Source organism: Trichomycterus rosablanca, chromosome 19 (genome assembly GCF_030014385.1).
Source record: "Trichomycterus rosablanca isolate fTriRos1 chromosome 19, fTriRos1.hap1, whole genome shotgun sequence".
Taxonomy (NCBI): Eukaryota; Metazoa; Chordata; class Actinopteri; order Siluriformes; family Trichomycteridae; genus Trichomycterus; species Trichomycterus rosablanca.
The window spans coordinates 11,935,941-11,963,602 of record NC_086006.1 but is presented as its reverse complement, the minus strand read 5'-3'; the positions used below and the strand labels follow the sequence as shown (position 1 = coordinate 11,963,602).

General features: G+C 40.8%; 1 protein-coding gene across 1 annotated transcript; it reads left to right on the top strand.

Moving 5' to 3' along the window:
* The first annotated feature begins 5,996 nt into the window (after positions 1-5,996).
* On the top strand, positions 5,997-26,015 carry pou6f1 (POU class 6 homeobox 1). Its single transcript, XM_063015806.1, has 10 exons — positions 5,997-6,079; positions 12,433-12,610; positions 17,321-17,430; positions 18,355-18,580; positions 19,850-20,061; positions 21,191-21,313; positions 22,551-22,784; positions 22,912-23,041; positions 25,103-25,271; positions 25,343-26,015. Exons 1-10 carry the CDS (start codon positions 6,026-6,028, stop codon positions 25,686-25,688), a joined length of 1,782 nt encoding a protein of 593 aa, XP_062871876.1. The 5' UTR covers positions 5,997-6,025; the 3' UTR covers positions 25,689-26,015.
* The last annotated feature ends 1,647 nt before the right edge of the window (positions 26,016-27,662 follow it).

Genomic DNA, 27,662 nt, shown 5'->3' with positions numbered 1-27,662 from the left:
AATATTCCTGGTTTACTTTATTACAGTTTTTCAGAATTGCTAAAACACTTTTCTTCTCCTTTTCTCAAAGAAAGTAAACACAAACCCCAAAATTCAAGCGACACTCACAAAACATTTGACTTGCAAAAACAAATAGCTGATTTAAAACTATTTTGTCTTTACTCAAAACTAAACACTGGCATCAGATAGCAGACAAAGTCAGTCAATGCACAAACACTCTGCAGCAATCATTATACACTACATAAATAAATGCAAAACACTACACTCTGGGCAGAAGAGGAGAAAAAGCACTGTATGATTACAGTAAGCATTATGTTAATCATTCATTCTGCCCTATCATCATGCCTTGAGGCCAGGACTTTATCTACATCACAGGCAATTCTCTCCCTTGCTGGTACGAGTGGATCAGACACAGCAGCGCTGCTGAAGTTTTTAAATACCGTGTCCACTCACTGTCCACTCTATTAGACACTCCTACCTAGTTGGTCCACCTTGTAGATGTAAAGTCAGAGACGATTGCTCATCTATTGCTGCTGTTTGAGTGGGTCATCTTCTAAAGCTTCATCAGTGGTCACAGGACGCTGCCCATGGGGTGCTGTTGGGTGGATATTTTTGGTTGGTGGACTATTTTCAGTCCAGAAGTGACAGTGAGGTGTTTAAAAACTCCATCTGCATCGCTGTGTCTTATCCACTCATACCAGCACAACACACACTAACATACCACCACCATGTCAGTGTCACTGCAGTGTTCAGAATGACCCACCACCCAAATAATACCTACTCTGTAGTGGTCCTGGGAGAGTCCTGACCATTGAAGAACAGCATGAAAGTGGGGCTAACAAAGCATGCAGAGAAACATATGGACTACAGTCCGTAACTGTAGAACTACAAAGTGCTTCTATATGGTCAGTGGAGCTGATAAAATGGACAGTGAGTGGAGAAACAAGGAGGTGGTTTTAATGTTATGGCTGATCAGTGTACACAGAATGCGTATTTATTATGACTGATCATGTCCTCTCTGAGCAACGCATCCCACATACCATCAACAAATGTTATGACCAAAACTGCAGCTCTTGGGGGGTGTTCCCAGTCTGCAGTGGTCCGTATCTATCAAAAGTGATGGGTCAGTGCTGTTTTGACAGCAAAAGGGGGACCAACACAATATTAGGAAGGTGGTCATAGTGTTATGCTTGATCGGTGTAGACTGTGTTTAACTTTTGGGCCTGTGTGAGTCATTCTGGGTTAAAGTGCACCTCACTGCTAATGCCAAGTTCAAAGTACACGACTTTCCAAGTCATCAGGTTGCTGTACAGTTCACACTACACAACTGGATCTCTTGTAATCGGGAGTCTTTCAAGTCGGTGTGTATTTCACACTACACGACTGATTGGCGATAGGGGGATTCACACAGCTTCGGTCTCCCAAACTACATTTTGTCATGAAAACACACGCGAGAAGTGACGAGGGGTTTAATGATACCACATCCAAAAATGCACGTCAACAAGTAGCGAGCGATCAAACTTTGTGCGCTGATGTGCAGCATAAAATCAAGGAGAAAATTTTTTTTTCTTTATTTGGCTACGTGAACAGTATGGATTGTTCTATAGTGAGTTGGAGGTTAATAAATATTTTTGCAATGCAACGTTGGTGTTTTGTAGAGAACGATAAGGTCAGAAATACTGTTAAACTTGTGTGTGTGCGAATGCTGATGTATTCTGATATAAACTATATTATGCCTCTGTCCCACCTTTTTACAACTCCTCCTCTGCGTTTCCCTCAACCGTATCTTGCGTTCTCATTGGCTGTTCGAAATAGCACTAATTGCCAGTTGGGCGACTCAGATCCAGATATTTGACATGCCAGATGTCTCTGTTTAGCCGCTTGGATCGAGTTGTTGAGTAGTTCACACATAGTGATTGAGAGCCGAGTTTCGATCGTCGAGCCGGCAAATCTAGCGGCGACCAGTCGGTGAGCGAAAATCAGGGCAAAAATCGTGTAGTTACAGAAGTTAGGCATTAGGCATTACAGAAGTTAAAGGATCTGCTGCTAACATCTTGGTGCCAGATACCACAGCACACCTTCAGGGGTCTAGTGGAGTCCATGCCTTGACGGGTCAGGGGTGTTTTGGCAGCAAAAGGGGGACCAACATAATACACTATATTGCCAAAAGTATTCACTCACCCATCCAAATCATTGAAGTCAGGTGTTCCAATCACTTCCATGGCCACTGGTGTATAAAACCAAGGACCTAGGCATGCAAACTGCTTCTACAAACATTAGTGAAAGAATGGGTCGCTCTCAGGAGCTCAGTGAATTCCATCGTGGTACTGTGATAGGATGCCACCTGTGCAACAAGTCCTCCAAACCTCCAAACTTCATGTGGCCTTTAGATTAGCTTAAGAACAGTGCGTAGAGAGCTTCATGGAATGGGTTTCCATGGCCGAGTGGCTGCATCCAAGCCTTACATCGCCAAGCGCAATGCAAAGCGTCGGATGCAGTGGTGTTAAGCACACCGCCACTGGACTCACGCTTCTCCCTCTGGAAATCTGATGGATGAGTCTGGGTTTGGCGGTTGCCAGGAGAACGGTACTTGTCTGACTGCATTGTGCCAAGTGTAAAGTTTGGTGGAGGGGGGATTATGGTGTGGGGTTGTTTTTCAGGAGTTGGGCTCGTCCCCTTACTTCCAGTGAAAGGAACTCTTAATGCTTTAGCATACCAAGAGATTTTGGACAATTTCATGCTCCTAACTTTGTGTGAACAGTTTGGGGATGGCCCCTTCCTGTTCCAACATGACTGCACACCAGTGCACAAAGCAAGGTCCATAAAGACATGGATGAGCGAGTTTAGTGTGGAAGAACTTGACTGACCTGCACAGAGTCCTGACCTCAACCTGATCGAACACCTTTGGGATGAATTATGTCTGACCTCACAAATGCTCTTCTGGAACCTTGGAACCACACTCCTAAACCTTGTGGAAAGCCTTCCCAGAAGAGTTGAAGCTGTTATAGCTGCAAAGGGTGGGTCGACATCATATTAAACCCTGTGGATTAAGAATGGGACGTCACTCAAATTCAAATGCGTGTGAAGGCAGACGAGCGAATACTTTTGACAATATAGTGTATGTTTTGTGAATCAGAATTTGTAGAGTTTTGCCAACTGTGTGATTGGTATGATAAAGTTGTTTTAACAGTTGACATTTTTGTTTAGAAAATGGGGTTCAGTCTTTTAGCAATTCAGAAAAGCTAACAATATGGTTTGTAAATTGAGGTACTGTCTCTTTAAGGCAGCCATGGCATTTGCTATGTCAAGCCAGCGATATTTTTCAATGCAGGACTCGGCCTGCATAAATTATGTTCATGACGTAGTGCAAAAAGACCACACTTTTGCTAACGTTTTGAGATTTTTCTTCAAATAACGCTTTTATTTTCGTCCTCGGTGCAATAAGTTTATCTTCGCGACAGTTGGCAAAGAATTTTATCATTAAATATTTATTACAGGGGTTTCGTTGGGCTGCCGAGCCTCCTTATCAATGCAAATGGCTCTTTTGTGTGCAGCCATAGTGTCAGTTTGGAAGCTGTGAGATGAATTTTTAATTATGTACGTATAAAACATAGTGTTGGAAAACGCACTGAAGGAGCCGAAAGACATTAGCCGTAATTTCACGGGTAAGTTGTGAACATAATTTCCTCTGAAGGTGGCTTTCATTTCCCTCAGAGTGATAAACTGGTGATTGGAAAAGAGTTTGAGGTTAATATGCAATAGTCTTAATTAGCATAATTTATATATTTATGATAAAGAGAAGGGAAATGCACAGAATGCAGTCCCGACGCGTGGCGTGATCTTAACATGCGTGTTATTTAAACAGGGGGTGTTGAAAAGGGTCGGAGAGTTATTGGAAACGTGATGGGGGGGTAGGGAGGCTTGAAGAACCCCAACACCTGCTCAACTTTTGATAGTGAAAGGATTTTGGCACGGTTGACGGTTCGTGCGAGTGGAAGTTGTACACGAATTTAAATACAAGCTAAACAAATCAAAACGACTATCCTCAATAGGCCACCTAATATAAAATCGTGGTTCCGCAGTGCTTGTGTAATTCTCCATTGTTTTTAAGCTAATGACAAACATTAAAACCACCTCCTTGTTTCTACACCCTGTCTATTTTATCAGCTCCACTTACCACATAAAAGCACTTTGTAGTTCTACAATTACTCACTGTAGTCCATCTGTTTCTCTGCATGCTTCGTTAGCCCCCTTTCATGCTGTTCTTTAATGGTCAGGACCCCCACAGAGCAGATATTATTTAGGTGGTGGATGATTCTCAGCACTGCAGTGACACTGACATGGTGGTGGTGTGTTAGTGTGTGTTGTGCTGGTATGAATGGATCAGACACAGCAGCGCTGCTGGAGTTTTTAAACACCTCACTGTCCCTGCTGGTCTGAGAATAGTCCACCACCCAAAATTATCCAGCCAACAGCGCCCCGTGGGCAGCGTCGTGTAACCACTGATGACGGTCTAGAAAATGACCAAATCAAACAGCAGCAATAGATGAGCGATCGTCTCTGACTTTACATCTACAAGGTGGACCAACTAGGTAGGAGTGTCTAATAGAGTGGACAGTGAGTGGACACGGTATTTTAAAACTCCAGCAGCACTGCTGTGTCTGATCCAATTATGACAGCACAACACACACTAACACATCACCAACATGTCAGTGTCACTGCAGTGCTGAGAATGATCCACCACCCATATAATACCTACTCTGTAGTGGTCCTGGGAGAGTCCTGACCGTTGAAGAACAGCATGAAAGGGGGCTAACAAAGCATGCAGAGAAACAGATGGACTACAGTCAGTAATTGTAGAACTACAAAGTGGAGCTGATAAAATGGACAGTGAGTGCAGAAACAAGGAGGTGGTTTTAATGTTGTGGTTGATCGGTGTATAACGTACACTTAATGCTAAGACAATTCTACACTGCGGCCATCGAATCAGTTCTGTGCACTTCCATCACAGTCTGGTTTGGTGCAGCCACAACACAACAAAGGAACAGACTGCAGCGACAGGTGAAGTCAGCTGAAAAAATCATTGGTGCTCCTCTGCCCTCTATCCAGGACTTGTATACTTCAAGAACCAAGAAACGGGCAGAGAAAATTATCACTGACTCCTCACACCCTGGACATTACTTTATCCAACCCCTCCCCTCCGGCAGGCGCTATAGATCCATCCACATTAAAACCACCAGATTTAAAAGCAGTTTCTTCCCACAGGCGATCTCCCTACTAAATAAATAAATGACTGATAATACATAACACGTAAGCGTAAAAATATTCATCTGCTGCCAAATTGACTACACTGTAGTACTCATCCTACATGTTGTGCACTTTACTGTTTTGTAAATATTTCAGATGCTGCTAAATTACATATCTGTATATTGTGTGTATATAATCTTATAGTTTGGATAATTTTGTGATTTTGTGTTTAATGTTTAATGTATACGTTGCTTGTACACTGTATCGTACCATTACTAGAGAGATACCATCAGCCGGAAACAAATTCCTTGTGTGTATCCACATACCTGGCCAATAAATCTGATTCTGATTCTGATTCTGATTAAACTGCATAATGGCAGGTAGTCTACCTTATATTGCACTCTAGATTTTTTTGTTCTTTGTATAAGGTTTTCTTTACCGTAATTTTTTTTTGCTGAATATAGCTGACATCCAGGCCCCTGGTGCCTCTGGTTATTCATAACCAGTCTAATAATCTACGAAGTGTTATTAAAATGGAAAAGGTGGTAGAGTAATGAAGAAAATTGTTGTGCTCCAGCATTTAAACAAATCACACAGAATTGGAAAATGGTGTAGGATATGTGTACTTTAACTTGTGTTGTGTTGTGCGTTAACATTTTGTGGGAACTTTTTTGAACTCTTGACCTGGTTGAGCTCTGGAAATACTGATTTATTTATTTTTTTGCCCTAGGTGGTGCTGGCAAAAGTTGTCATGTCAAACCCGATTTATGGTTAAACGATGGATTCAGAGGACCATCCTGCAAATGATGCATCACTCACTATTAATGAGCAGGTATCACTTTCAGCTTTGATGAATTCTGTACAAGAACAACAACAGATGAACACCATCAGTACAAAATTACACAGTACAAACAGCTACAAGGAAATCTACACCTCAGTACCCTCTCAAAACTCCTTAAATTTATGGAGCACTTACACTTAAAAACGCCATATAAGGAAAGATAAAGAAAAAATAATTCAAACTCTACACCCTCATTGTTACATAATCACTCTAACCACCATTCGGACTTGTTATGAAAGTAAGTCAACCCACCACTTTGACTTTTAATGACCATTAGCTAGCCATGATAATAGCAGCTGACATGGCGTTAAGAATTAAGCAGTTTCAGACGCTGCTAGCCTACATTATCTGTATATTACTGTATATTGCCATTGGTATGTTAACATATATTGTGTACCTCTGCTTATATGTACATACTATGGCTGGCTCGATACCACTTTTTTTTATGTCCGATACCGATACCAGTCCGATACGTCATTTCTCCTCTCAAACAACTAAGCAGTAATAATACATGTGTCAATGCACCATGGTTAAACTAGCTATCTAAATAACAATGCTCAGACTGTGAAACAAATATTCTAAAGGAATAAATACAGAACCTACAACATCACAGCAAAACTGCTGTTTTTATTTTCACTTTTACACACAACATTTAGCAGCATTTTTGTCTTGTTTAACAGCACTGTACAAACATTTAAAATAAAATTTGAAGTGCAACTTTATCTGTATTTAACAAATAAATTATAATTTCAATATAAAATTCTAGATCTCTCAAGTCTACACCTTAAAGAGGCAGCGAAAAAATAATAAAATAAATAATACAAAATATTATTTATAAACAATAAAAGTAAAACAATTAAATAATAAAAGATAAACAAATGTATCTATCTTGTCCCAGCTTGGAGATCTCTCACATCCTCAATGACATTTAATCCATTAGTGTTATGAAATAAAATAAACTGCACTGTTTCCCGTTTAGCCACAGATGTCCTCTTCAAAATCCAGCAGGGTTTTTTAATAAGCGCGCTTTGGTTTTTAATAATCTAAAAACGTGACAGAAATTTAACGGAAAATCTCAATCAAACTCTGCGTCAATTCTAATCGGTCCATCGCATTTGATTGACGTCCACGTCTTTCAGTTGTAGACATGTAAAACACGCCGTGTTTTTAGATGTGGCAGTAGTAGATGGTTTTTTTTAAGATGCTAAAAGTTTAAGTAGATCAGTGTGTTTTTATTTCTGAATGGCCATATTTACATTAAGTGTTATTTACATTAAGTGTTATTTACATTAAGCAACAGTATCAGGATTACACTTTTTTTTTCTTCCGATATCCGATCCAGTGATTTGGGCCAATATCGGACCGATACAGAGTATCGGATCGGTGCCAGCCCTAGTATACAGGTGCTGGTCATAAAATTAGAATATCATGAAAAAGTTGATTTATTTCAGTAATTCCATTCAAACAGTGATACTTGTATATTATATTCATTCATTACACACAGACTGATATATTTCAAATGTTTATTTCTTTTAATGTTGATGATTATGACTGACAACTAATGAAAATTCAGTATCTCAGAAAATTAGAATATTGTGACAAGGTACAATATTGAAGACACCTGGTGCCACACGCTAATTAGCTAATTAACTCAAAACACCTGCAAAGGCCTTTAAATGGTCTCTCAGTCTAGTTCTGTAGGCTACACAATCATAGGGAAGACTGCTGACTTGACAGTTGTCCAAAAGACGACCATTGACACCTTGCACAAGGAGGGCAAGACACAAAAGGTCATTGCTAAAGAGGCTGGCTGTTCACAGAGCTCTGTGTCCAAGCACATTAATAGAGAGGCGAAGGGAAGGAAAAGATGTGGTAGAAAAAAGTGTACAAGCAATAGGGATAACCGCACCCTGGAGAGGATTGTGAAACAAAACCCATTCAAAAATGTGGGGGAGATTCACAAAGAGTGGACTGCAGCTGGAGTCAGTGCTTCAAGAACCACCACACACAGACGTATGCAAGACATGGGTTTCAGCTGTCGCATTCCTTGTGTCAAGCCACTCTTGAACAAGAGACAGCGTCAGAAGCGTCTCGCCTGGGCTAAAGACAAAAAGGCTGCTGAGTGGTCCTAAGTTATGTTCTCTGATGAAAGTAAATTTTGCATTACCTTTGAAAATCAAGGTCCCAGAGTCTGGAGGAAGAGAGGAGAGGCACAGAATCCACGTTGCTTGAGGTCCAGTGTAAAGTTTCCACAGTCAGTGATGGTTTGAAGTGCCATGTCATCTGCTGGTGTTGGTCCACTGTGTTTTCTGAGGTCCAAGGTCAACGCAGCCGTCTACCAGGAAGTTTTAGAACACTTCATGCTTCCTGCTGCTGACCAACTTTATGGAAATGCAGATTTCATTTTCCAACAGGACTTGGCACCTGCACACAGTGCCAAAGCTACCAGTACCTGGTTTAAGGACCATGGTATCCCTGTTCTTAATTGGCCAGCAAACTCGCCTGACCTTAACCCCATAGAAAATCTATGGGGTATTGTGAAGAGGAAGATACGATACGCCAGACCCAACAATTCAGAAGAGCTGAAGGCCACTATCAGAGCAACCTGGGCTCTCATAACACCTGAGCAGTGCCACAGACTGATGGACTCCATGCCACGCCGCATTGCTGCAGTAATCCGGGCAAAAGGAGCCCCAACTAAGTATTGAGTGCTGTACATGCTCATACTTTTCATCTTCATACTTTTCAGTTGGCCAACATTTCTAAAAATCCTTTTTTTGTATTGGTCTCAAGTAATATTCTAATTTTCTGAGATACTGAATTTGGGGTTTTCATTAGTTGTCAGTTATAATCATCAACATTAAGAGAAATAAACATTTGAAATATATCAGTCTGTGTGTAATGAATGAATATAATATACAAGTTTCACTTTTTGAATGGAATTACTGAAATAAATCAACTTTTTCATGATATTCTAATTTTATGACCAGCACCTGTATACATACATTGGTCACTGAATACTGTACATACATACATGCACACGTCCATACATTTTCTATATATTGTATATAGTCTTATATTTTTATGTTTAATGTTCTTGTGCATTGTCTGCAACGTGTACATTGCTTGTATACTGGATTTATACTAGAGAGCAGTGGCGATTTCTCCAAGACTGCAAGGGAAGCTCAGCACAATGCAGTGAATGGGGTGAATGGGGCTGTGGGCGGGTCTGGACGCTGAGCTTCTGCAAGATGATTGGAGGATCAGTGGAAAGGCTGAATCCCGTTTTGATTGACGGCTAGTTTGAGCGCTACACCGTCACTTCTCAAACTCAAACTCAAAAGAAGCTTTATTGGCATGACAAATAGGGACATTCGTATTGCCAAAGCAATACACTTCATTAGTCACTTAATCACTGGGAGCTTCAGTCCCATCGTGGATTTTGCGAGTGAAGTCGAAAGACAAACTGCAACCCATTTCAGGCCATTTTCTTGTAAAAGGAACAGAGGGCAGAATTTATGTGTAAATAAATTGACAAATTTTATGATGTAAGCCGACAATGAGCTTCCCCTCTTTGAAAGACCAGCAGCCGCCACTGCTAGAGAGATACCATCAGCCGGAACCAAATTCCTTGTGTGTATCCACGTACTTGGCCAATAAATCTGATTCTGATTAAACAACAACCACAGTTCTGTTTAACTGAAAAGGTACAAATATCATTTATGGGTACTTTCCATAGCTTTTTTTTCTAGTCACTTTTTTAGTCTCTGACTAATAAAGTTTGACACACTTTTCCCCTTTTTTTACTAGTGTTCTCATGTTGAAAATCAAGATAATTTGACCTTTTTGTCACCTCATACTTTTAATATCTCAATGAAAAAGTAATTCGTGGATTATTGCTTGAAAGTCCCTATTATAATCATAATATTGTTGAATGCATTTTTGGTTCAGAAATGTGCTAAAATTGTTGTATTTTACACTTTTAGGCTATTGTTTTAAAGTACAGCAGTTTTGAATAACTATACAGACCTTCTGACTGGATGTAGAGGTATGTTTGTGCTGCCTCTAGTGTTGTGGCAAGGCAGTCGACATACCAGCACAGGACACATCAGCTTAACTGAGGTTGGCCAATCAAATTGCTAAATCAGGTAGATTTGGTTTGGGTGTAGCAGCCATGCTGCTCACTGAAAACCAGTGCCTAGCCTACTTTAGACAGATGCAGAACATGTACAAAAAAAGAATGTACATTGAAGAGTTTATGGAATCTGTAATCTTAGCTCAGTTACATGAATAGGCATGATTACTAAAATACCCAAGTACTTGAACAGGTCATCAATGAATGATGATATTTACCCCCAACTTTATCAAAATTGTTTTGATAATGTAGGAGAAGCATTAAGCAAAAAATTTTACCATTTCATAATGGGTCAGGAAATGCAGCTGTCTGTACTGATGTCTGTGGAACTTAGTGGACACTCTGCTTGCCAAATTTCAGTGATTTCTCACTGTATGTGATAATGTGCATTAGTGTTCATTTTTTTTTCACCATTCACCTGCCCAGCTGCCCCCTGTAGTCACTCATGCATGGTGGGAAAACATTTTATGGCAGTTATTAAATACAACCCCAAATCAGAAAAAGTTAGTACAGTATGGAAAATGCAAATAGAATACAAATGCAGTGTTCCTTACATTTACTTTGACTTTTATTTGATTGCAGACAGGATGAAGCTGAGATATTTCATGTTTTATCTGCTCAACTTCATTTCATTTATTAATATACCTCCATTCCTGCATTTCAGGCCTGCAACACATTCCAAATAAAGTTGGGACAGGGGCAAATTAGGGCTAGTAATGAGGTGAAAAAGCTAAATAATGATGTGATTCAAACAGGTGATGTCAACAGGTGATTGTAATCATGGTTTGATACAAAAGCAGCATCCAGGAAAGCCTTTGATGAGCAAAGATGATCAGAGGATCTCCAGTTTGTCAACAAAGGCATCAGAAAATGATTGAAATGTTTGAAAACAATGTACCTCAAAGAAAGATTAGAAGGGATTTGCATACTTTTCCCTCTGCAGTGCATAATATCATTAAACGCTTCAAGGAATTAGGAGGAATTTCAGTGCATCACACAGACAGCACTGCATCAAGAACTGCCACTCAACAATAGCTCAATAATTTGCGAAACCTTTGTCAAGCACTATAATACAGTTACATGCACAAATGCCACTTAAAACTTTACTGTGCAAAAAATAAGCCTTATGTTAACCATGTCCAGAAGCAGCGTTGACTTCTCTGGGCTCGGAGGCATCTAGGATGGACCATCACACAGTGGAAACGTGTATTATGGTCAGATGAATCAGGACGTGTGCTCCGGACCAAAAACGAAAAGCACCATCCAGACTGTTATCAGCAACAAGTCCAAAAGCCAGGGTCTGCCATGGTATGGGGCTGTGTCAGTGCCTTTGGCAAAGGTCATTAACACTTCTGTGATGGCAGCATTAATGCAGAAAAGTACATTGAGATCTTAGAGCAACATATGCTGCCTTCAAGGCGTCATCTTTTCCAGGGACGTCCATGCATTTTTCAACAAGACAATGCAAAACCACATGCTGCACACATTACAAAAGCATGGCTGCAGAAGACGAGGGTACGGGTACTGGACTGGCCTGCCTGCAGTCCTGACCTGTCCCCAATAGAGAATGTGTGGAGAATTTTGAAACGAAAAATGTGACAACGACGACCCCGTACTGTTGCACATTTTGTTTGTTTGTTTATTAGTATTTTAGCTGAAACACAAAATCACTTGGTATCCTTGGTGCCAAAACGTCTTTTAAGTGTGGTGAAAAGGAATAGCAACATTACAAAGTGGTAAATTTGTTGCATGTGTCTGCAATGAAATAAAAGTAAATGTTAGAAACTCTGTGTTTTTTTTATTATTTGCATTTTCCATGCTGTCCCAACTTTTTCTGATTTAGGGTTGTAGAGTAAATAGAATAAATTGAACCTACAATACACCCACCGGCCTACCTTAACGGTTGAATGTAAACCTAAAACATCCAGCGACAGTGCAAGGCTTCCTGCTCCATCTCAAATACAAAAACTCTCTGCATCCACAGAATTGGTTGGGAGTTTTCCAAGTAGTGTTTTTAGCTGCTTTAAACTTCAACATCTTGGACATTTCGACTAACTGTTTGTTAACTGAATTTCAGTAGGTTTGCTAGGACCACCTATATTATATAGTATTTGTATATGTGAACTGCTTTTTGTTTGTGGATCTAACACATTTCATTGTTGTATTTAATACTAAAACATGAAAAAACAGCAATGCTTTCTTGTTTTAGGTGATTGTCATGTCAGGTCAGGAGACCATTAGAGTTTTGGAGGTAGAAGTGGACTCACCTTTCTCTGGGGCTTGTGTAAAGGCTGAAGCAGGGGCAGAGGAAGGAAAAGGGCAAATTCTCGAGCCAACTAAAGTCAGCAGTCAGAACAGTCCAGCAGCAACCAGTACCATGTCTACAGGTAAAGAACCACTAAAGATGTGCCTAACTTAAGTGGAAGTGTCAAACACGGGCACATTTTGGTTATATATTTAGTAGGTTTACTGTTCCAGTTTGTACTGGTATTCCTATTCACTGGTGTGAAAAATACACTATAATGCCAAAAGTATTCACTCACCCATCCAAATCATTGAATTCAGGTGTTCCAATCCTTTCCATGGCCACAGGTGTATAAAACCAAGCACTTAGGCATGCAGACTTTGTGAAAGAATGGGTCGCTCTCAGGAGCTCAGTGAATTCCAGTGTGGTACCGTGATAGAATGCGACCTGTGCAACAAGTTCAGTCATGAAATTTCCTCGCTACTAAATATTCCACAGTCAACTGTCAGTGGTATTATAACAAAATGGAAGCGATTGGGAACGACAGCAACTCAGCCACAAAGTGGTAGGCCACGTAAAATGACAAAGCGGGGTCAGCGGTTGCTGAGGCACATAGTGCGCAGAGGTCGATTGCTACAGACCTCCAAACTTCATGTTGTCTTCAGATTAGCTTAAGAACAGTGCGCAGAGAGCTTCATGGAATGGGTTTCCATGGCCGAGCAGCTGCATCCAAGCCTTACATCACCAAGTGCAACGCAAAGTGTCGGATGCAGTGGTGTAAAACACGCCGCCACTGGACTGAATCACGCTTCTCCGTCTGGCAATCTGATGGATGAGTCTGGGTTTGGCGGTTGCCAGGAGAACGGTACTTGTCTGACTGCATTGTGCCAAGTGTAAAGTTTGGTGGAGGGGGGGATTATGGTGTGGGGTTGAAAGGAACTCTTCATGCTTCAGCATACCAAGATATTTTGGACAATTTCATGCTCCCAACTTTGTGGGAACAGTTTGGGGATGGCCCTTCCTGTTCCAACATGATTGCACACCAGTGCACAAAGCAAGGTCCATAAAGACATGGATGAGTGAGTTTGGTGTGGAAGAACTTGACTGGCCTGCACAGAGTCCTGACCTCAACCCGACAGAACACCTTTGGGATGAATTTGAGCGGAGACTGCGAGCCAGGCCTTCTCGTCCAACATCAGTGTCTGACCTCACAAATGCGCTTCTGGAAGAATGGTCAAAAATTCCCATAAACACACTCCTAAACCTTGTTGAAAGCCTTCCCAGAAGAGTTGAAGCTGTTATAGCTGCAAAGGGTGGGTCGACATCATATTAAACCCTATGGATTAAGAATGGGACGTCACTCAAATTCACAATTGTGTGAAGGCAGACGAGCGAATACTTTTGGCAATATAGTGTATGTACTTATGCTTGTTCATATCATTGTTATTTGTACACAGGTGGCACCAATTTACACAGATACAATAGGACCACACTCCCTATGGACATAATAAATTAATCCATTTTATCCTGGTCGGGGTAATGGTGGGTCATATTCATTGGGCGAAGGCAATAAATACCCTGGACAGGTTGCCAGCCCATCACAGGGTTCATCAAACACACACAGACACACACGTACATTCTCACACTTAAGGCAATTTTAGCTCCAATTAGTCTTACATCATTTCTTTAAAGTTGTGGGAAGAAACCAGAGCACTCGGGGAAAACACATGCAGACACAGGGAGAACATGCATACCCAGGCCCTTCTTGCTGTGAGGCAACAGTGCTACCCACTGCGCCACCATGCCAGCCCCCGTGGACATGTGGACACTGTTTGAATAGTTTTTAAAAAATTAAAAAAGAGAATAAAAATGTCTATTGCAGTTGAAAATACTCCTGGTCAGTTAAAGTAATAAAACTAAATTTAAATCAGTTATAATTAATGTATTATGTTTTGTGTTTCCATGCGCTATTATATAGAATTTAGAATTAAAAAAATAATAATAATGATAGTAAAACAAAGTAAGCAGATGTTTAGGAGGAGTATTTACAAAGGCAGATGCACTTGTCTCTGTGCCTGTAAGTGTAAATGTGCACGTATGAGAGTAAATGTGTGTTTTTGTGTGTGCAGGTGTCGAGAACAAAGAAAGTGCGTGCTTGTGTGAGAATGAATGGGTGAGTGTGAGCTAGGGCATGCATGCTAGTATATCACACCATTGTCTAGCTACACTGATCAGCCATAACATTACAACCTCTTCCTTGTTTCTACACTCACTGTCCATTTTATCAGCTCCACTTACCGTATAGAAGCACTTTGTAGTTCTACAATTACTAAATGTAGTCCATCTGTTTCATCACATGCTTTTTTTTTGCCTGATTTCACCCTGTTCTTCAATGGTCAGGACCACCACAGGACCACCACAGAGCAGGTATTATTTAGGTGGTGGATCATTCTCGGAGCTGATAAAATGGAGTGTAGAAACAAGGAGGTGGTTTTACTGTTATGGCTGATCGTGTATTAGTGCTTTTGTAATCTTCTCCGGCATCATGCATCTCTGTAACACCTCTTCTGAGGTATTCTGTAAGTTGTCTCAAGACATGGTTCACACCCACCGGTCTTTCTTGAGAAGAACAGATGTGTCAGGTGCCAGGCCTTGTTCTTTTATTTATTTAGCAAAGCATCTGTCAACCCCACACTAAATATCTCATCTTCTTAATTAAACAGTTTTAGCCATTTAACTTTTGGAGAGGTCATTAACACACAGGTTTACTTGGGTGGCATGGTGGCTTAGCAAATAGCATTGTCACCTCACAGCAGTCTGGGTCCTTTCTGTGTGGAGTTTTTATGTTCTCCCTGTGTCTGCATGGGTTTCCCTCTTGAGCTCTGTTTTCCTCCCACAATTAAGTACATTAGGTGAATTGGAGATACAGAATTACCTTTAACAGTGTTTGACATTGAACTTAAACTGATGAATCTATGAATGCGTAACCTAACTATTTGTCCTGTCATGAATGTAAGCATAACGTTAAAATCCTAATGAACAAACACAGGTTAACTTAATTTTTCTTACCGCACTAGGGATGTTTACTCACTGTGCTCAATTAAAGAATGTTTGTGTTATACAGTCAAGCCGGAAAGTCTGCACACCCCTTTCACCTTCTCCACGTATAATTACATTACAGACTCATTCTATAATAATTTGAGATATTTTTTGTCACAAAATTCTAAACAAAATAGCTCACAATGACAAAGTGAAAGCAGGTTTTTACACATTTGTGCTAATTTATTAAAAATCAAAATGTAAAATATCATATGTACACAAGTGTTCACACCCTTTGATATGACACCCAAAAGTGAGCTGAGGTGCATTTTGTTTTCACTGATACTGCTTGAGATGTTTCTACAATTTAATTGGAGTCCACCTGTGGTAAATTCAATTGATTGAACATGATTGTGGAATGCCAGCACCTGCCTATATACGGTCCCACAGTTGATAGTGCATATCAGAGCAAACTCCAAGCCATGGGGTGAAAGAAATTATCTGCAGACCTCAGAAACAGGATTGTGTCGAGGCATAGATCTGGAGAAGGGTGCAGAAAAATTGCTGCAGCTTTACAGGTCCCAAAGAGCACAGTGGCCACCATCATTCGTAAACGGAAGAAGTTTGGAACCACCAAAAATCTTCCTAGACCTGGCCGCCGGCCAAACTGAGCGATCAGGGAAGACGGACCTTGGCCAGGGAGGTGAGCAGGAACCCAAGGGTCACTCTGACAGAGCTCCTGTGTATCCTTGTGGAGATGATCGACCATCCAGGCACCACTCCACAAATCACGCGTTTATGGTGGAGTGGCCAGACGGAAGCCACTCCTTAGTAAAAGGCACATGACAACCCGCTTGGAGTTTGCCAAAAGACACCTAGAGGACTTTTTGTCCTGAATACCAAGCATCATGTCTGGAGAAAACGAGATACCGCTCATCACCTGGCTAACGCCATCCCTACAGTAAAGCATGGTGGTGGCAGCATCATGATGTTGGGATGTTTTTCAGCAGCGGGACCGGGGCGACTAGTCCTGATAGAGGGAAAGATTAATGCAGCTAAGTACACAAGAAAACCTGCTCCAGAGCGCTCTGGACCTCAGACTGGGGCGAAGGTTTACCTTCCAACATGACGAAGACCCGAAGCACACAGCCAAGAGAACAAAGGAGTGGCTTCAGAGAAAGTGTGTGAATGTCCTTGAGTGGCCCAGCCAGAGCCCAGACCTGAATCCAATCCAACATTTGTGTTAGGAGTTGAATATGGCTGTGTTCCGACGCTCCCCATCCAACCTGATAGAGCTTGCAAGGATTTGCCAAGAGTAACGGGCAAAAATGTCCAGAGACAAGTGTGCCAAGCTCGTAGCTTCTTTCCCAAGATGCCTCGAAGCTGTAATTGCTGCCAAAGGTGCATTGACCAAGTGTTAGGCTAAGGGTGTGCCCAGATATGTAACCCCTAAATAAACCATTTTTGTCAGTAAAATAAAATTGCATATTTTCTAAATCCTGTTTTCACTTTGTAATTATTGGTGATTGTGTGTAGATGTTTGAGGCAAAAAAAAAGAACTCAATCTATTATAGAATGAGTCTGTAACGTAATAAAACGTGGAGAAGGTAAAAGAGGTGTGCAGACTGTATTAATTCAGTTACATTGTGTCTGTCTGTAATTGTGACATGGATAAAAATCAGACCACATTTTACTAGTTATCAGCATAGAAATCCAGGTTATTACTAAGGGTTTACTACTTCTTGCAAACTGAGACCTTTCTGTTTTAATTACAGTTTAGAACTTTCAACTACCCTTATGTTCATGTCCACAGTTTCAACCCAGGCTGTATCCTCTTCTGCCCAGACTGTTACAGCCCCCATCAATGTCTCCTTGGCCCAGCCACAGACCAGAATGCCTATTACTATTCAGACTTCTCCACAGGTAAGATAGAAGTAACTGTACAGCTTAAAGCTAATGGTGTGGATAGGGCTGGGCGATATGGCTAAAAAACCTCGATATGCTTTTGAGAAGTGGTGAGATACGATATGATACGATATAATGTAAACTTAAAGTACAATGGCAGGCCACTGCCTGTATTTTTACCTTCTATTGTTTATGGTATCTTAAAAACACAAAACACTGTAGTTCTGATAAATTCTGACTAATTACAGTGTTTATATTTTGTATAATTACAAGGCTGTATTTGTATTCATATTATTTATATTAAACAAACCAGCAGAATCTTACAATCACATTTATGTTGTCTATTTTACTTCAAATAAATAAGCATCGAAAAAATCCCGAAAACGTTTAATATTTGATAATGCTTTGGTATCATTACAAAATGAAAGCACACGGTGAACAGCAGCACCGTGACCCAGATCAACCACACAGCAGTATAAAACCAGAACTACAGCTTACCTTGGAGGTCATCCAATTAATAATTAGTCTAAAAAGAGTCGTTTCTGACTCATTGACCCAGTGATTCAGTTTCCATGCTCATATGCGAAGAAAAGCGTTCCGCTTAGCGCTTTTGTGTTTTAAACGTTCTCAAATGGTAACCTGTGTATTCTATGCATACTCAATATATCGAATATGGTCATTTTCAACTTCGTGTAAAAAGTAATATCGAATATATCCATATTTACAATATACCACCTAGCCCTAGGTGTGGATCATTTTAACGACTGAAGGACAATTACATATGCTACCGTTTGGGGGAAAAAGACAGTAGAATTTACACTTGTATAAACGTGCAGTGTAACTATAGCTTAAGTGCTCAGTTCTGTTTCTGCTTACCTTTGTCAATATTTTGTACAGATGCTTGTGTCTCTAGTCTGGTCCTTTAACTTTTTTTCAATTCAGGTTTTAACCCAGGATGGCCTGGCCACTCTGATGACTGGTATGATGGCCCAGCCGAGCCCTTTGAGTCAGCCCCTGCTTATTCCACTTAGTATGGCTGGCTCTGTGACTGGACAGGGTGGACTAGCCATTCTGACCTTACCGGCAGCTACAATAGCCACTCTAACTGGACTTGACACTGGTGGTGCAGCTGGAGGACTCATCAACCTGCCTTTTGCTGGACTTCAGGGTAAGTTACTAATTGGTTAACCCAGTGTTTTATAAATTAGGGGTTAATACATTCATTGTTTATTACAAAGTTTAATCTTATTAAATATAAATTACTTACTTCTATGATGTTATTTGCCACATTGGTATTTTTTACAGGGTTGTGTAGACTTTTTATAACCACATATTCATATCTGAACACAGAAATTATATTTTATTAATTATTGTATAATACACCGATCAGGCATAACATTAAAACCACCTCCTTGTTTCTACACTCACTGTTCATTTTATCAGCTCCACTTACCATATAGAAGCACTTTGTAGTTCTACAATTACTGACTGTAGTCTATCTGTTTTTTCTACATACTTTTTTAGCCTGCTTTCACCCTGTTCTTCAATGGTCAGGACCCCCACAGGACCACTACAGAGTAGGTATTATTTGGGTGTTGGATTATTCTCAGCACTGCAGTGACACTGACAATGGTGGTGGTGTGTTAGTGTGTGTTGTGCTGGTATGAGTGGATAAGACACAGCAATGCTGATGGAGTTTTTAAACACCTCACTGTCACTGCTGGACTGAAAATAGTCCACCAACCAAAAATATCCAGCCGACAGCTCCCCGTGGGCAGCGTCCTGTGACCACTGATGAAGGTCTAGAAGATGACCAACTCAAACAGCAGCAATAGATGAGCGATCGTCTCTGACTTTACATCTACAAGGTGGACCAACTAGGTAGGAGTGTCTAATAGAGTGGACAATGAGTGGACACGGTATTTAAAAACTCCAGCAGCGCTGCTGTGTCTGATCCACTCATACCAGCACAACACACACTAACACACACCACCACCATGTCATTGTCACTGCAGTGCTGAGAATGGCCCACCACCCAAATAATACCTGTAGTATGTAGTATGTAGAGTATGTAGTATGTAAAGTATGTAGAGTAACAGATGGACTACAGTCAGTAATTGCAGAACTTCAGCATGCTTCTTTGGATTGAAGACTTGCACAAACAATTTATACCCAAAACGTTTTTGTCTTTTAGTTTTTTGTCTTTTGTAATATGTGCTTGCTAGAGATTTTGTTTGTAATCGACAACCAACCATCAGTATTCTTTGTTTTACTCAACAAACGATCAACATAAAGCTAAGTTATGTGTTTTGTATACAAAAGGTTACGGTTCTGTTAACCGTAATTTTCCAGATGTTAGTAATTGCTAGTGATATGGCCTGGAACTGGTTGGAAACTAGTCTGACCTTTTTGCTGGTTCTTTTTTTTCTCCTTGTAGCTGCCGCTGTTCTAAACTCAGTTCAGCCTGGGCTTCCGTCATCTGCACAGATGCTCCTGCAGCCACAGGCAGCTGCACTGCAGTCGTTTCAGCAGACACAGGCTGCTCCAGCCAGCAATGCCACAGCAGTTCCAGCCTTGGACAAGGTCACCGAGTCCATTCCATCAGTTGCCACACTCCAGACTGCAAACCTCACCATCAACCCTGCAATTGTGAGTTAGTGGAAAAAGTTAACACTGTGCATCAGTGGACTTACAGCTTTAATGTTCAGTCTGAGGTTGCATAATAATGGCAAATTCATAATGATTATTAAATTTGTAGTAAAATAATTATTTAATTATTCTACCCAATTGGAAAAAATATTTATCATTCGGTTGGTCCACACCAGATGGCATAAAAAATCTTGGCCACCTGACAACCTGTCAGCGGTTTAAGTTTTGTCCCTTCTCTGACGTCTGTCAGTGGGTACTCAACACAACTGTCTATGAGCACAACATGCTGATCAGAGAAACTTTAACTCAGTTGTCTGGCTATTGCGTTTGCCCCCCAAACGCAACGCAAGCAAAGGCTTTTTTTTTATTTTTTTTTTATGCATTTTCTCCCCATTTTCCTCCCGATTTAGCGCACTCAATTTTTTGTCTTCCGCTGCTGGGAGATACCAGATTGCATCCGAGGAGAGCACGTCGCTGTACACGCCTCTTTCAACACAGCCCTCCTCTTTTCGCCCCTGCTTTCTGCACAGGCGTCTCTTCCGTCAATCAGGGTCCTTACACAGCGTATGAAGACCCACCCACCCACACATAGTCCGGCCCCCACCCTGCAGATACGGTGGCCAATTTGTATCTGCTGCAGGCACTGCCAATTATGCCCGCTAGATGGCGCCCAGCCGACCGGAGGCAACACAGAGTTTAGAACCGAGGAGTTCAGAAACTCTATGCTGGTGTGCAAGCGGAATATCCTGCTGCGCCACCTGGGCGCCAGACATTTTTTTAAAATGAGCTCTGAACCTATGGGGCCGCTGGGGTGGACATTGCCCCTTCCCCCAGATTTTCTTACTGCCCCACTCCAAGCAAAGCAGCCCAGAACCGGGACTGCTGGCTGTAATGATACTGCCCTTATTATCTGTGGGCATTCAACATGTGTACTACAACCCTACCATCAGCCCAACACATCAGGGTTTGTGTGGCAAACTGATAGTATTCATGTTGTTTGCAAGAGTACTCTTGTTTGGTTATCAATAGGTATGAATGTTTTGATAATACAAAAAATGCAAACTTATTAAAATGTGGAGGCTTTCAGTTGTGTTTTATTCATTTTAGAAAAACCTAATTTATGTTGCAGATCAGTGCTGCTTCTTTGGCTGCTCAGCCACAGTTCATTAGCTCACTTACTACAACTCCCATTATCACCAGCGCCAATGTTGCAGGACTCACCAGCCAGATCATCACAAATACACAGGGTCAGGTGAGAAAACAGCATTATTTATTAATCAATGTATTTTTATTTAATGTGCTACCTGTCTGTATATTTATTTGACATTTATACAAGTGCATATAATCGTCCTTGATGTCCCAATGATGTTTTATCAGGATAATTTATTGTTGCCATGTTTATGGATCGGACAAGCAATGTTAAATTGTTAAACATTAAAACCACCTCCTTGTTTCTACACTCACTGTCCATTTTATCAGCTCCACTTACCATGTAGGAGCACTTTGTAGTTCTACAATTACTGACTGTAGTCCATCTCTTTCTCTGCATACTTTGTTAGCCCCCTTTCATGCTGTTCTTCAATGGTCAGGACTCTCCCAGGACTGCTACAGAGCAGGTATTATTTAGGTGGTGGATCATTCTCAGCACTGCAGTGACACTGACATGGTGGTGGTGTGTTAGTGTGTGTTGTGCTGGTATGAGTGGATAAGACACAGCGATGCTGATGGAGTTTTTTAACACCTCACTGTCACTGCTGGACTGAGAATAGTCCACCAACCAAAAATATCCAGCCAACAGCTGTCCATGGGCAGCGTCCTGTGACCACTGATGAAGGTCTAGAAGATGACCAACTCAGACAGCAGCAATAGATGAGTGATCGTCTCTGACTTTACATCTACAAGGTGGACCAACTAGGTAGGAGTGTCTAATAGAGTGGACAGTGAGTGGACACGGTATTTAAAAACTCCAGCAGCGCTGCTTTTTCTGATCCACTCATACCAGCACAACACACACTAACACACCACCACCATGTCATTGTCACTGCAGTGCTGAGAATGGCCACCACCCAAATAATACCTGCTTTATAGTGGTCCGTCCTGACCATTGAAGAACAGGGTGAAAGCAGGTTAAAACAGCATGTAGAGAAACAGATGGAGTACAGTCAGTAATTGTAGAACTACAAAGTGCTTCTATATGGTAAATGGAGCTGAAGAAATGGACAGTGAGTGTAGAAACAAGGAGGTGGTTTTAATGTTATGGCTGATCGGTGTATAATGTAAAGTATATACTTTATATATTGTACCACTGGTGTAACTGGTGTGTTTGTGAGTGGGTGTTTTTTTATTTAAATGTCAATTAAAAGGAAAGAAAACACATGACACATTCATGTTTGCTTTAGAAATTCATGTCCAGTCTTTTGGCACCAGCTGCCTTTCTTTGCACCCCTGTATTTTTATATACATCTAATTCAATTTTCAACTGTCTCCAGGTGATTGGCACTCTGCCTTTGCTGGTGAACCCTGCATCTTTGGCTGGAGCATCCTTAACACCTTCCTTGTCTGCTCAGGGTTTTCAGGTGCACACTGTGGCTCCTCAGCTGCTGCTAAATCCCCAGGGCCAGGTCATAGCCACCATTGGGAATAACCCTAGTGCTGTTGCTGCAACCACCAACTCCACAGTCCTGCCGAAAAATACTCTCTTACACAGCATGAACAACACTCAGGTGTGGTGCAGTATTTTTTTTTCCAAATGCTGCTTTTTTTTTTGGCATTTTATGTTTTTAAATGTAGATGCATGTAGAAATGGATTGTGTTATGTGGTTAAGTTTGCTGTTCTCATTGACACTACAGGCTCCTGTTGTATCCATAGCACAGTCTCCAGTTATGATTGCCCCACAGCCATCCCATGGAAAATCAGCCCCCTCAGTTGCCTCATCTATTCCTGTTGCCTGTGGAGAGATGCCCACTGTGGGTCAGCTCAGTATGTAAACTTGAAACTTTGTTTTTAATTAGGAAATTTAGAATGGATGATATCCATGATAAAGTATACAACATATTATTGTTTATTATAGAATTAAATTAATTCAGTGTTTTAGAAGGACCTTCTTTTTCTTCTGCTGTTCCTGTTAAGGGTTGTCACAGTGGATCATTCGTCTCCATCTTGCTCTGTCCTGAGAATCCTTCTCTGTCAGCCTAACCTGTCCTAGCATGTCCTCCCTCACCACATTCATAAACATTCTCTTTGGCCTTTCTCTCCTCCTCCTGCCTGGTGACTTCATCCTCACCACCCTTCTTCTGATATAATGCTTACCTCTCCTGTGCACATGCCCAAACCATCTCAATCTCTCCTCCCTAACGTTATCTCCAAAACATTCTCATCTCTGCCATCTCCAGTCTTGTATACTTTTCCGATCACTTCTCTCCAATGCATACCTCCATATGTCAAGGCTCTTCACAACCTACACCCTACTCTGGCGACTAATAACAATGTCATCCGCCAACATAATACAGCGTCAATTGGTTCTGGAAGTGGCTTTGAGTTTTAAAGGCATTGAGTTTCAGGGTATTTCTTCCCCTAAGGATGTATGGGAAACCTGTTAATGTGTTCCATGGTCCTGTGGAACTGCATATATTTTAGGTTTATGTAAAATAATGGGGTTGTTTTTGACACTTATACACTGAAAATAACACAAATGTAATATCAAAACACTAAAATACAATTGAAAACAATAAAAAAAATCAATAACTGCCGCTCAGGTGGCGCAGCAGTAAAAAACGCTAGCACACCAGAGCTGGGATATCGAATACATTCTATTGAGTCTCAGCTGTGCCATCCGGTTGGGCTGGGCGGCTACATGAACAACGTTTGGCTGTTGTTCATACAGGGTTAGGGAGTCGGAGAGAGACCTCATAACTAATGCAATTACGAGCTCTGCTAGCTGGTTGATGGTGTCTGCACAGAGTAGAGGAATAATGCTGATCAGGGTGTGGCTCTCCGTACACAGGGCTGATTTGCATATGAACTCGCCTCGTGCAGGTGAAAAAAATGCAGTCGACTACTGGGTCAGCACCAGTAGAGAGGAAGCATAACACAATCGGGTAAAAATTGGACAAGAAAATCAAAAGACAAAGGAGAAAATGCATTTAAAAAATAAATAAATACAAAATAAATAAATAACTGTTGCACAAAGTTTAACGTGACTTATTGTACTAAAACGATGAGCAAGGAATTTTATTAGTGGAGAGAACTCATGAGCAGTAATAATTAAAAAAGGTTTAGTGTTTCTATGTCGTTCTTTTAATACATTAAGTCACGTTAAGTTGTTTTTTTTACGATAAGCGTTTTAGACCCTCTCGAAAAAAAGCTCTTATAATTTCTCAGAACCCTGAGCTATAACACAAGTTTAAAAGTGAAACAGGAGGAAAATCCAGCTAAACACAGATACATGGGGATGCTTTAAGAGTGGATTTGACGGTTATTCCACACAAATGCAGATTCGTCTTATGTGCGCACTTCGATGGCGTCTTACTGTACCTCTCAAGCGAAGCGCTGAACAAAACGGCTGTTCATTGTTACGTTTTTTTTTAAAGGTAAACACACTGAGTTAAAGGGTAATGTTGAGTCTAAGGGTACAAATTTCTCAACAAAGAATTTTGAGTTAAGGGGACGTTGAGTTACAAGGTACCACTGTATTCCCAATGAGAGCCTAACCTTGTCTGTCAGTCTGTCCATGATCGTCAAAATCACAAAAGGAATCGGAACTGACCCCTAAAGTGGTCACACATCCACTTTAAACCCCTTCTGTCGTTCCTACTGCACATCTTACTGCTGTCGCTCTTTCCTCATACATATCTTGCACCACCCTCACATGCTTCTCTCTTGATTTCTTCACACAGTAACACAGCTCCTTTCATGGCACCATATCATAAGCTTTCTGTAGCTGTACAAAAACACAGTGCAATTGTTTCTGGTCTTCCTTGTACTTCTCCATCAAAAATCAAGAAATAATTTACTGAGTTTATTGTCCTTTTGTATACCCAGAGCCTCTGTCTGGGGTGACTGAAGAAGAAGGCATTAACCTGGAAGAAATACGCGAGTTTGCCAAGAACTTCAAGATCCGCCGGCTCTCATTGGGACTAACCCAAACACAAGTGGGTCAGGCTCTTACAGCCACGGAAGGACCAGCCTACAGCCAGTCTGCTATCTGCAGGTTAGGTTTTTTCTCTTCCTTTACCTTTTTGTACAATGATATTAGATTTCATACTTGCACCTTAATTACAGGTTTGAGAAGCTTGATATCACACCTAAGAGTGCCCAAAAGCTAAAACCTGTCCTGGAGCGATGGCTTGCTGAGGCTGAGCTATGGAATCAGAAGGGACAGCAGAATTTAATGGAATTTGTAGGAGGAGAGCCTTCCAAAAAACGAAAACGGCGTACCAGCTTCACACCACAGGCCATTGAGGTTCTGAACAGCTATTTTGAGAAAAATGCTCTTCCAACTGGCCAAGAAATTACAGAAATTGCCAAGCAACTAAATTATGACAGGGAAGTGGTGCGGGTTTGGTTCTGCAACCGCCGACAGACGCTGAAGAATACCAGTAAGATCAATGTCTTTCAAGTACAGTAGAAAGACAGTAAGGTGTAAAATCCGAAAATGGAAAAAAATAGAAAACTATGGAAGTAATTTTATACTATAATGTGAATCAGTAAAGATTTTTCTGAAGTTGCAGGAGTTTAACTTGCTCACGTTTTATGTACTTTGGTTAAAAGGAAAATAATTGGCACTGCAGGAGTAGTTTGTGATACAATAGTATTAAATATCGATCTTTAATGTGTATTTTTTTTAACTACTCAGCATGTGGGACTTGTTGGGCACCTAAAAAACTATTGAACTGCCCTTCTGCTTAACTATATTGTGAATCTAATTTTTTAAAAGGTTGGATCATTTTGATGTTGCTGTTTAAAGCAGTTAATAAATAATGAAGTTTTTTAATATTGAACTTAACTGAATTTTTTAAAGATGAACAATTATACTCTCTCTTCATTGCATGGTACCCCACAGTGTGTTATGGTACACATCCAAATTCAGAAAAATCTCTATTGTACCTACTGTGCTATTGTCTGTTTACTAGACAAGGGCACTTGTGGAAAGTAGGAGTTCACTTAGAAGTAATAAGCAAAATCAATTTCTTTGCTTTTTACGCTGTCAATGCTAAAAGTGCATTAGTGATGACAGCTCATGTTTGAGTTAAACACCGATCAGCCATAACATAAAACCACCTCCTTGTTTTTACACACACTGTCCATTTTATCAGCTCCACTTACCATATAGAAGCACTTTGTAGTTGGTGGACTATTCTCAGTCCAGCAGTAACAGTGAGGTTTTTAAAAACTCCATCAGCATTTCTGTGTCTTATCCACTCATACCAGCACAACACACACTAACACACCACCACCATGTCAGTGTCACTGCAGTGCTGAAAATGATCCACCACCCAAATAATACCTACTCTGTAGTGGCCCTGTGGGGGTCCTGACCATTGAAGAACAGATTGAAAGGGGGCTAACAACGCATTCAGAGAAACGGATGGACTACAGTCAGTAATTGTAGAACCACAAAGTGCTTCTATATGGTCAGTGGAGCAGATAAAATGGATGATCGGTGTATGTTCAATCACTTTGTCCCTGTTCAAGAAGGGTAATCAACTTTAGCACAGGAACGTAGATACAGTATGGGTCCTTTGGCAATGGAAACAACCACTAAATGTGGAATCATGGATTTAAAACATACCTTACCATAGGGTACCATCCAGTGGAAAGGGGGCAAGTACTAGTATTGTTGGTAAAATATTTCCTAATGTACCTGTGTGTGTGTGAACCTTTTTTCTTTTAATGCCCAGTGCAATAGAATACGCTTAAACGTCTGATATAAACTAACTCGTTTAAAAGGCCTGGTTCACACTAATAAAAGTGAATCTATTTGTTTAACTGAAAGTTTGACTGAAAGTATGATAAACTTAACCTAGTCACTTAAATGGTTTAACTGTAAAAAGATGAGAACTCCCTTTTAGGCCTGTTGGGTAACTGAACTGGTGCCTGGATGAGGCAAATCTCTGACATGCAATATAAGCAGCCATCATTTTTGTAGTAGCTGCTCTGTTTATAGAAAGAAAGACTGAAGGAACCTTCTATTTGAAACATTAAAACACGGTGTCATGTCATAGTTTTATCTCATTTTATACAACCCCAAATCAGATAAAGTTGGGACAGCATGGAAAATGCAAATAATAATTAAAAAAAAAACACAGTTTCTTACATTTACTTTGACTTTTAAATTCGTTGCAGACAGGATGAACCTGAGATATTTCATGTTTTATCTGCTCTACTTCATTTCATTCATTAATAAACATCCATTCCTACATTTCAGGTGTGCAACACATTCCAAAAAAGTTGGGACAGTAAAACATTTACCACTTTGTAATGTTGCCCTTCCTTTTCACCACACTTAAAAGATTTAAAAGCCAGACCCTGGCTTTTGGACTTGTTGCTGATAACAATCTGGATGATCCTTTTGGTCTTTGGTCCGGAGCACACGGCATCC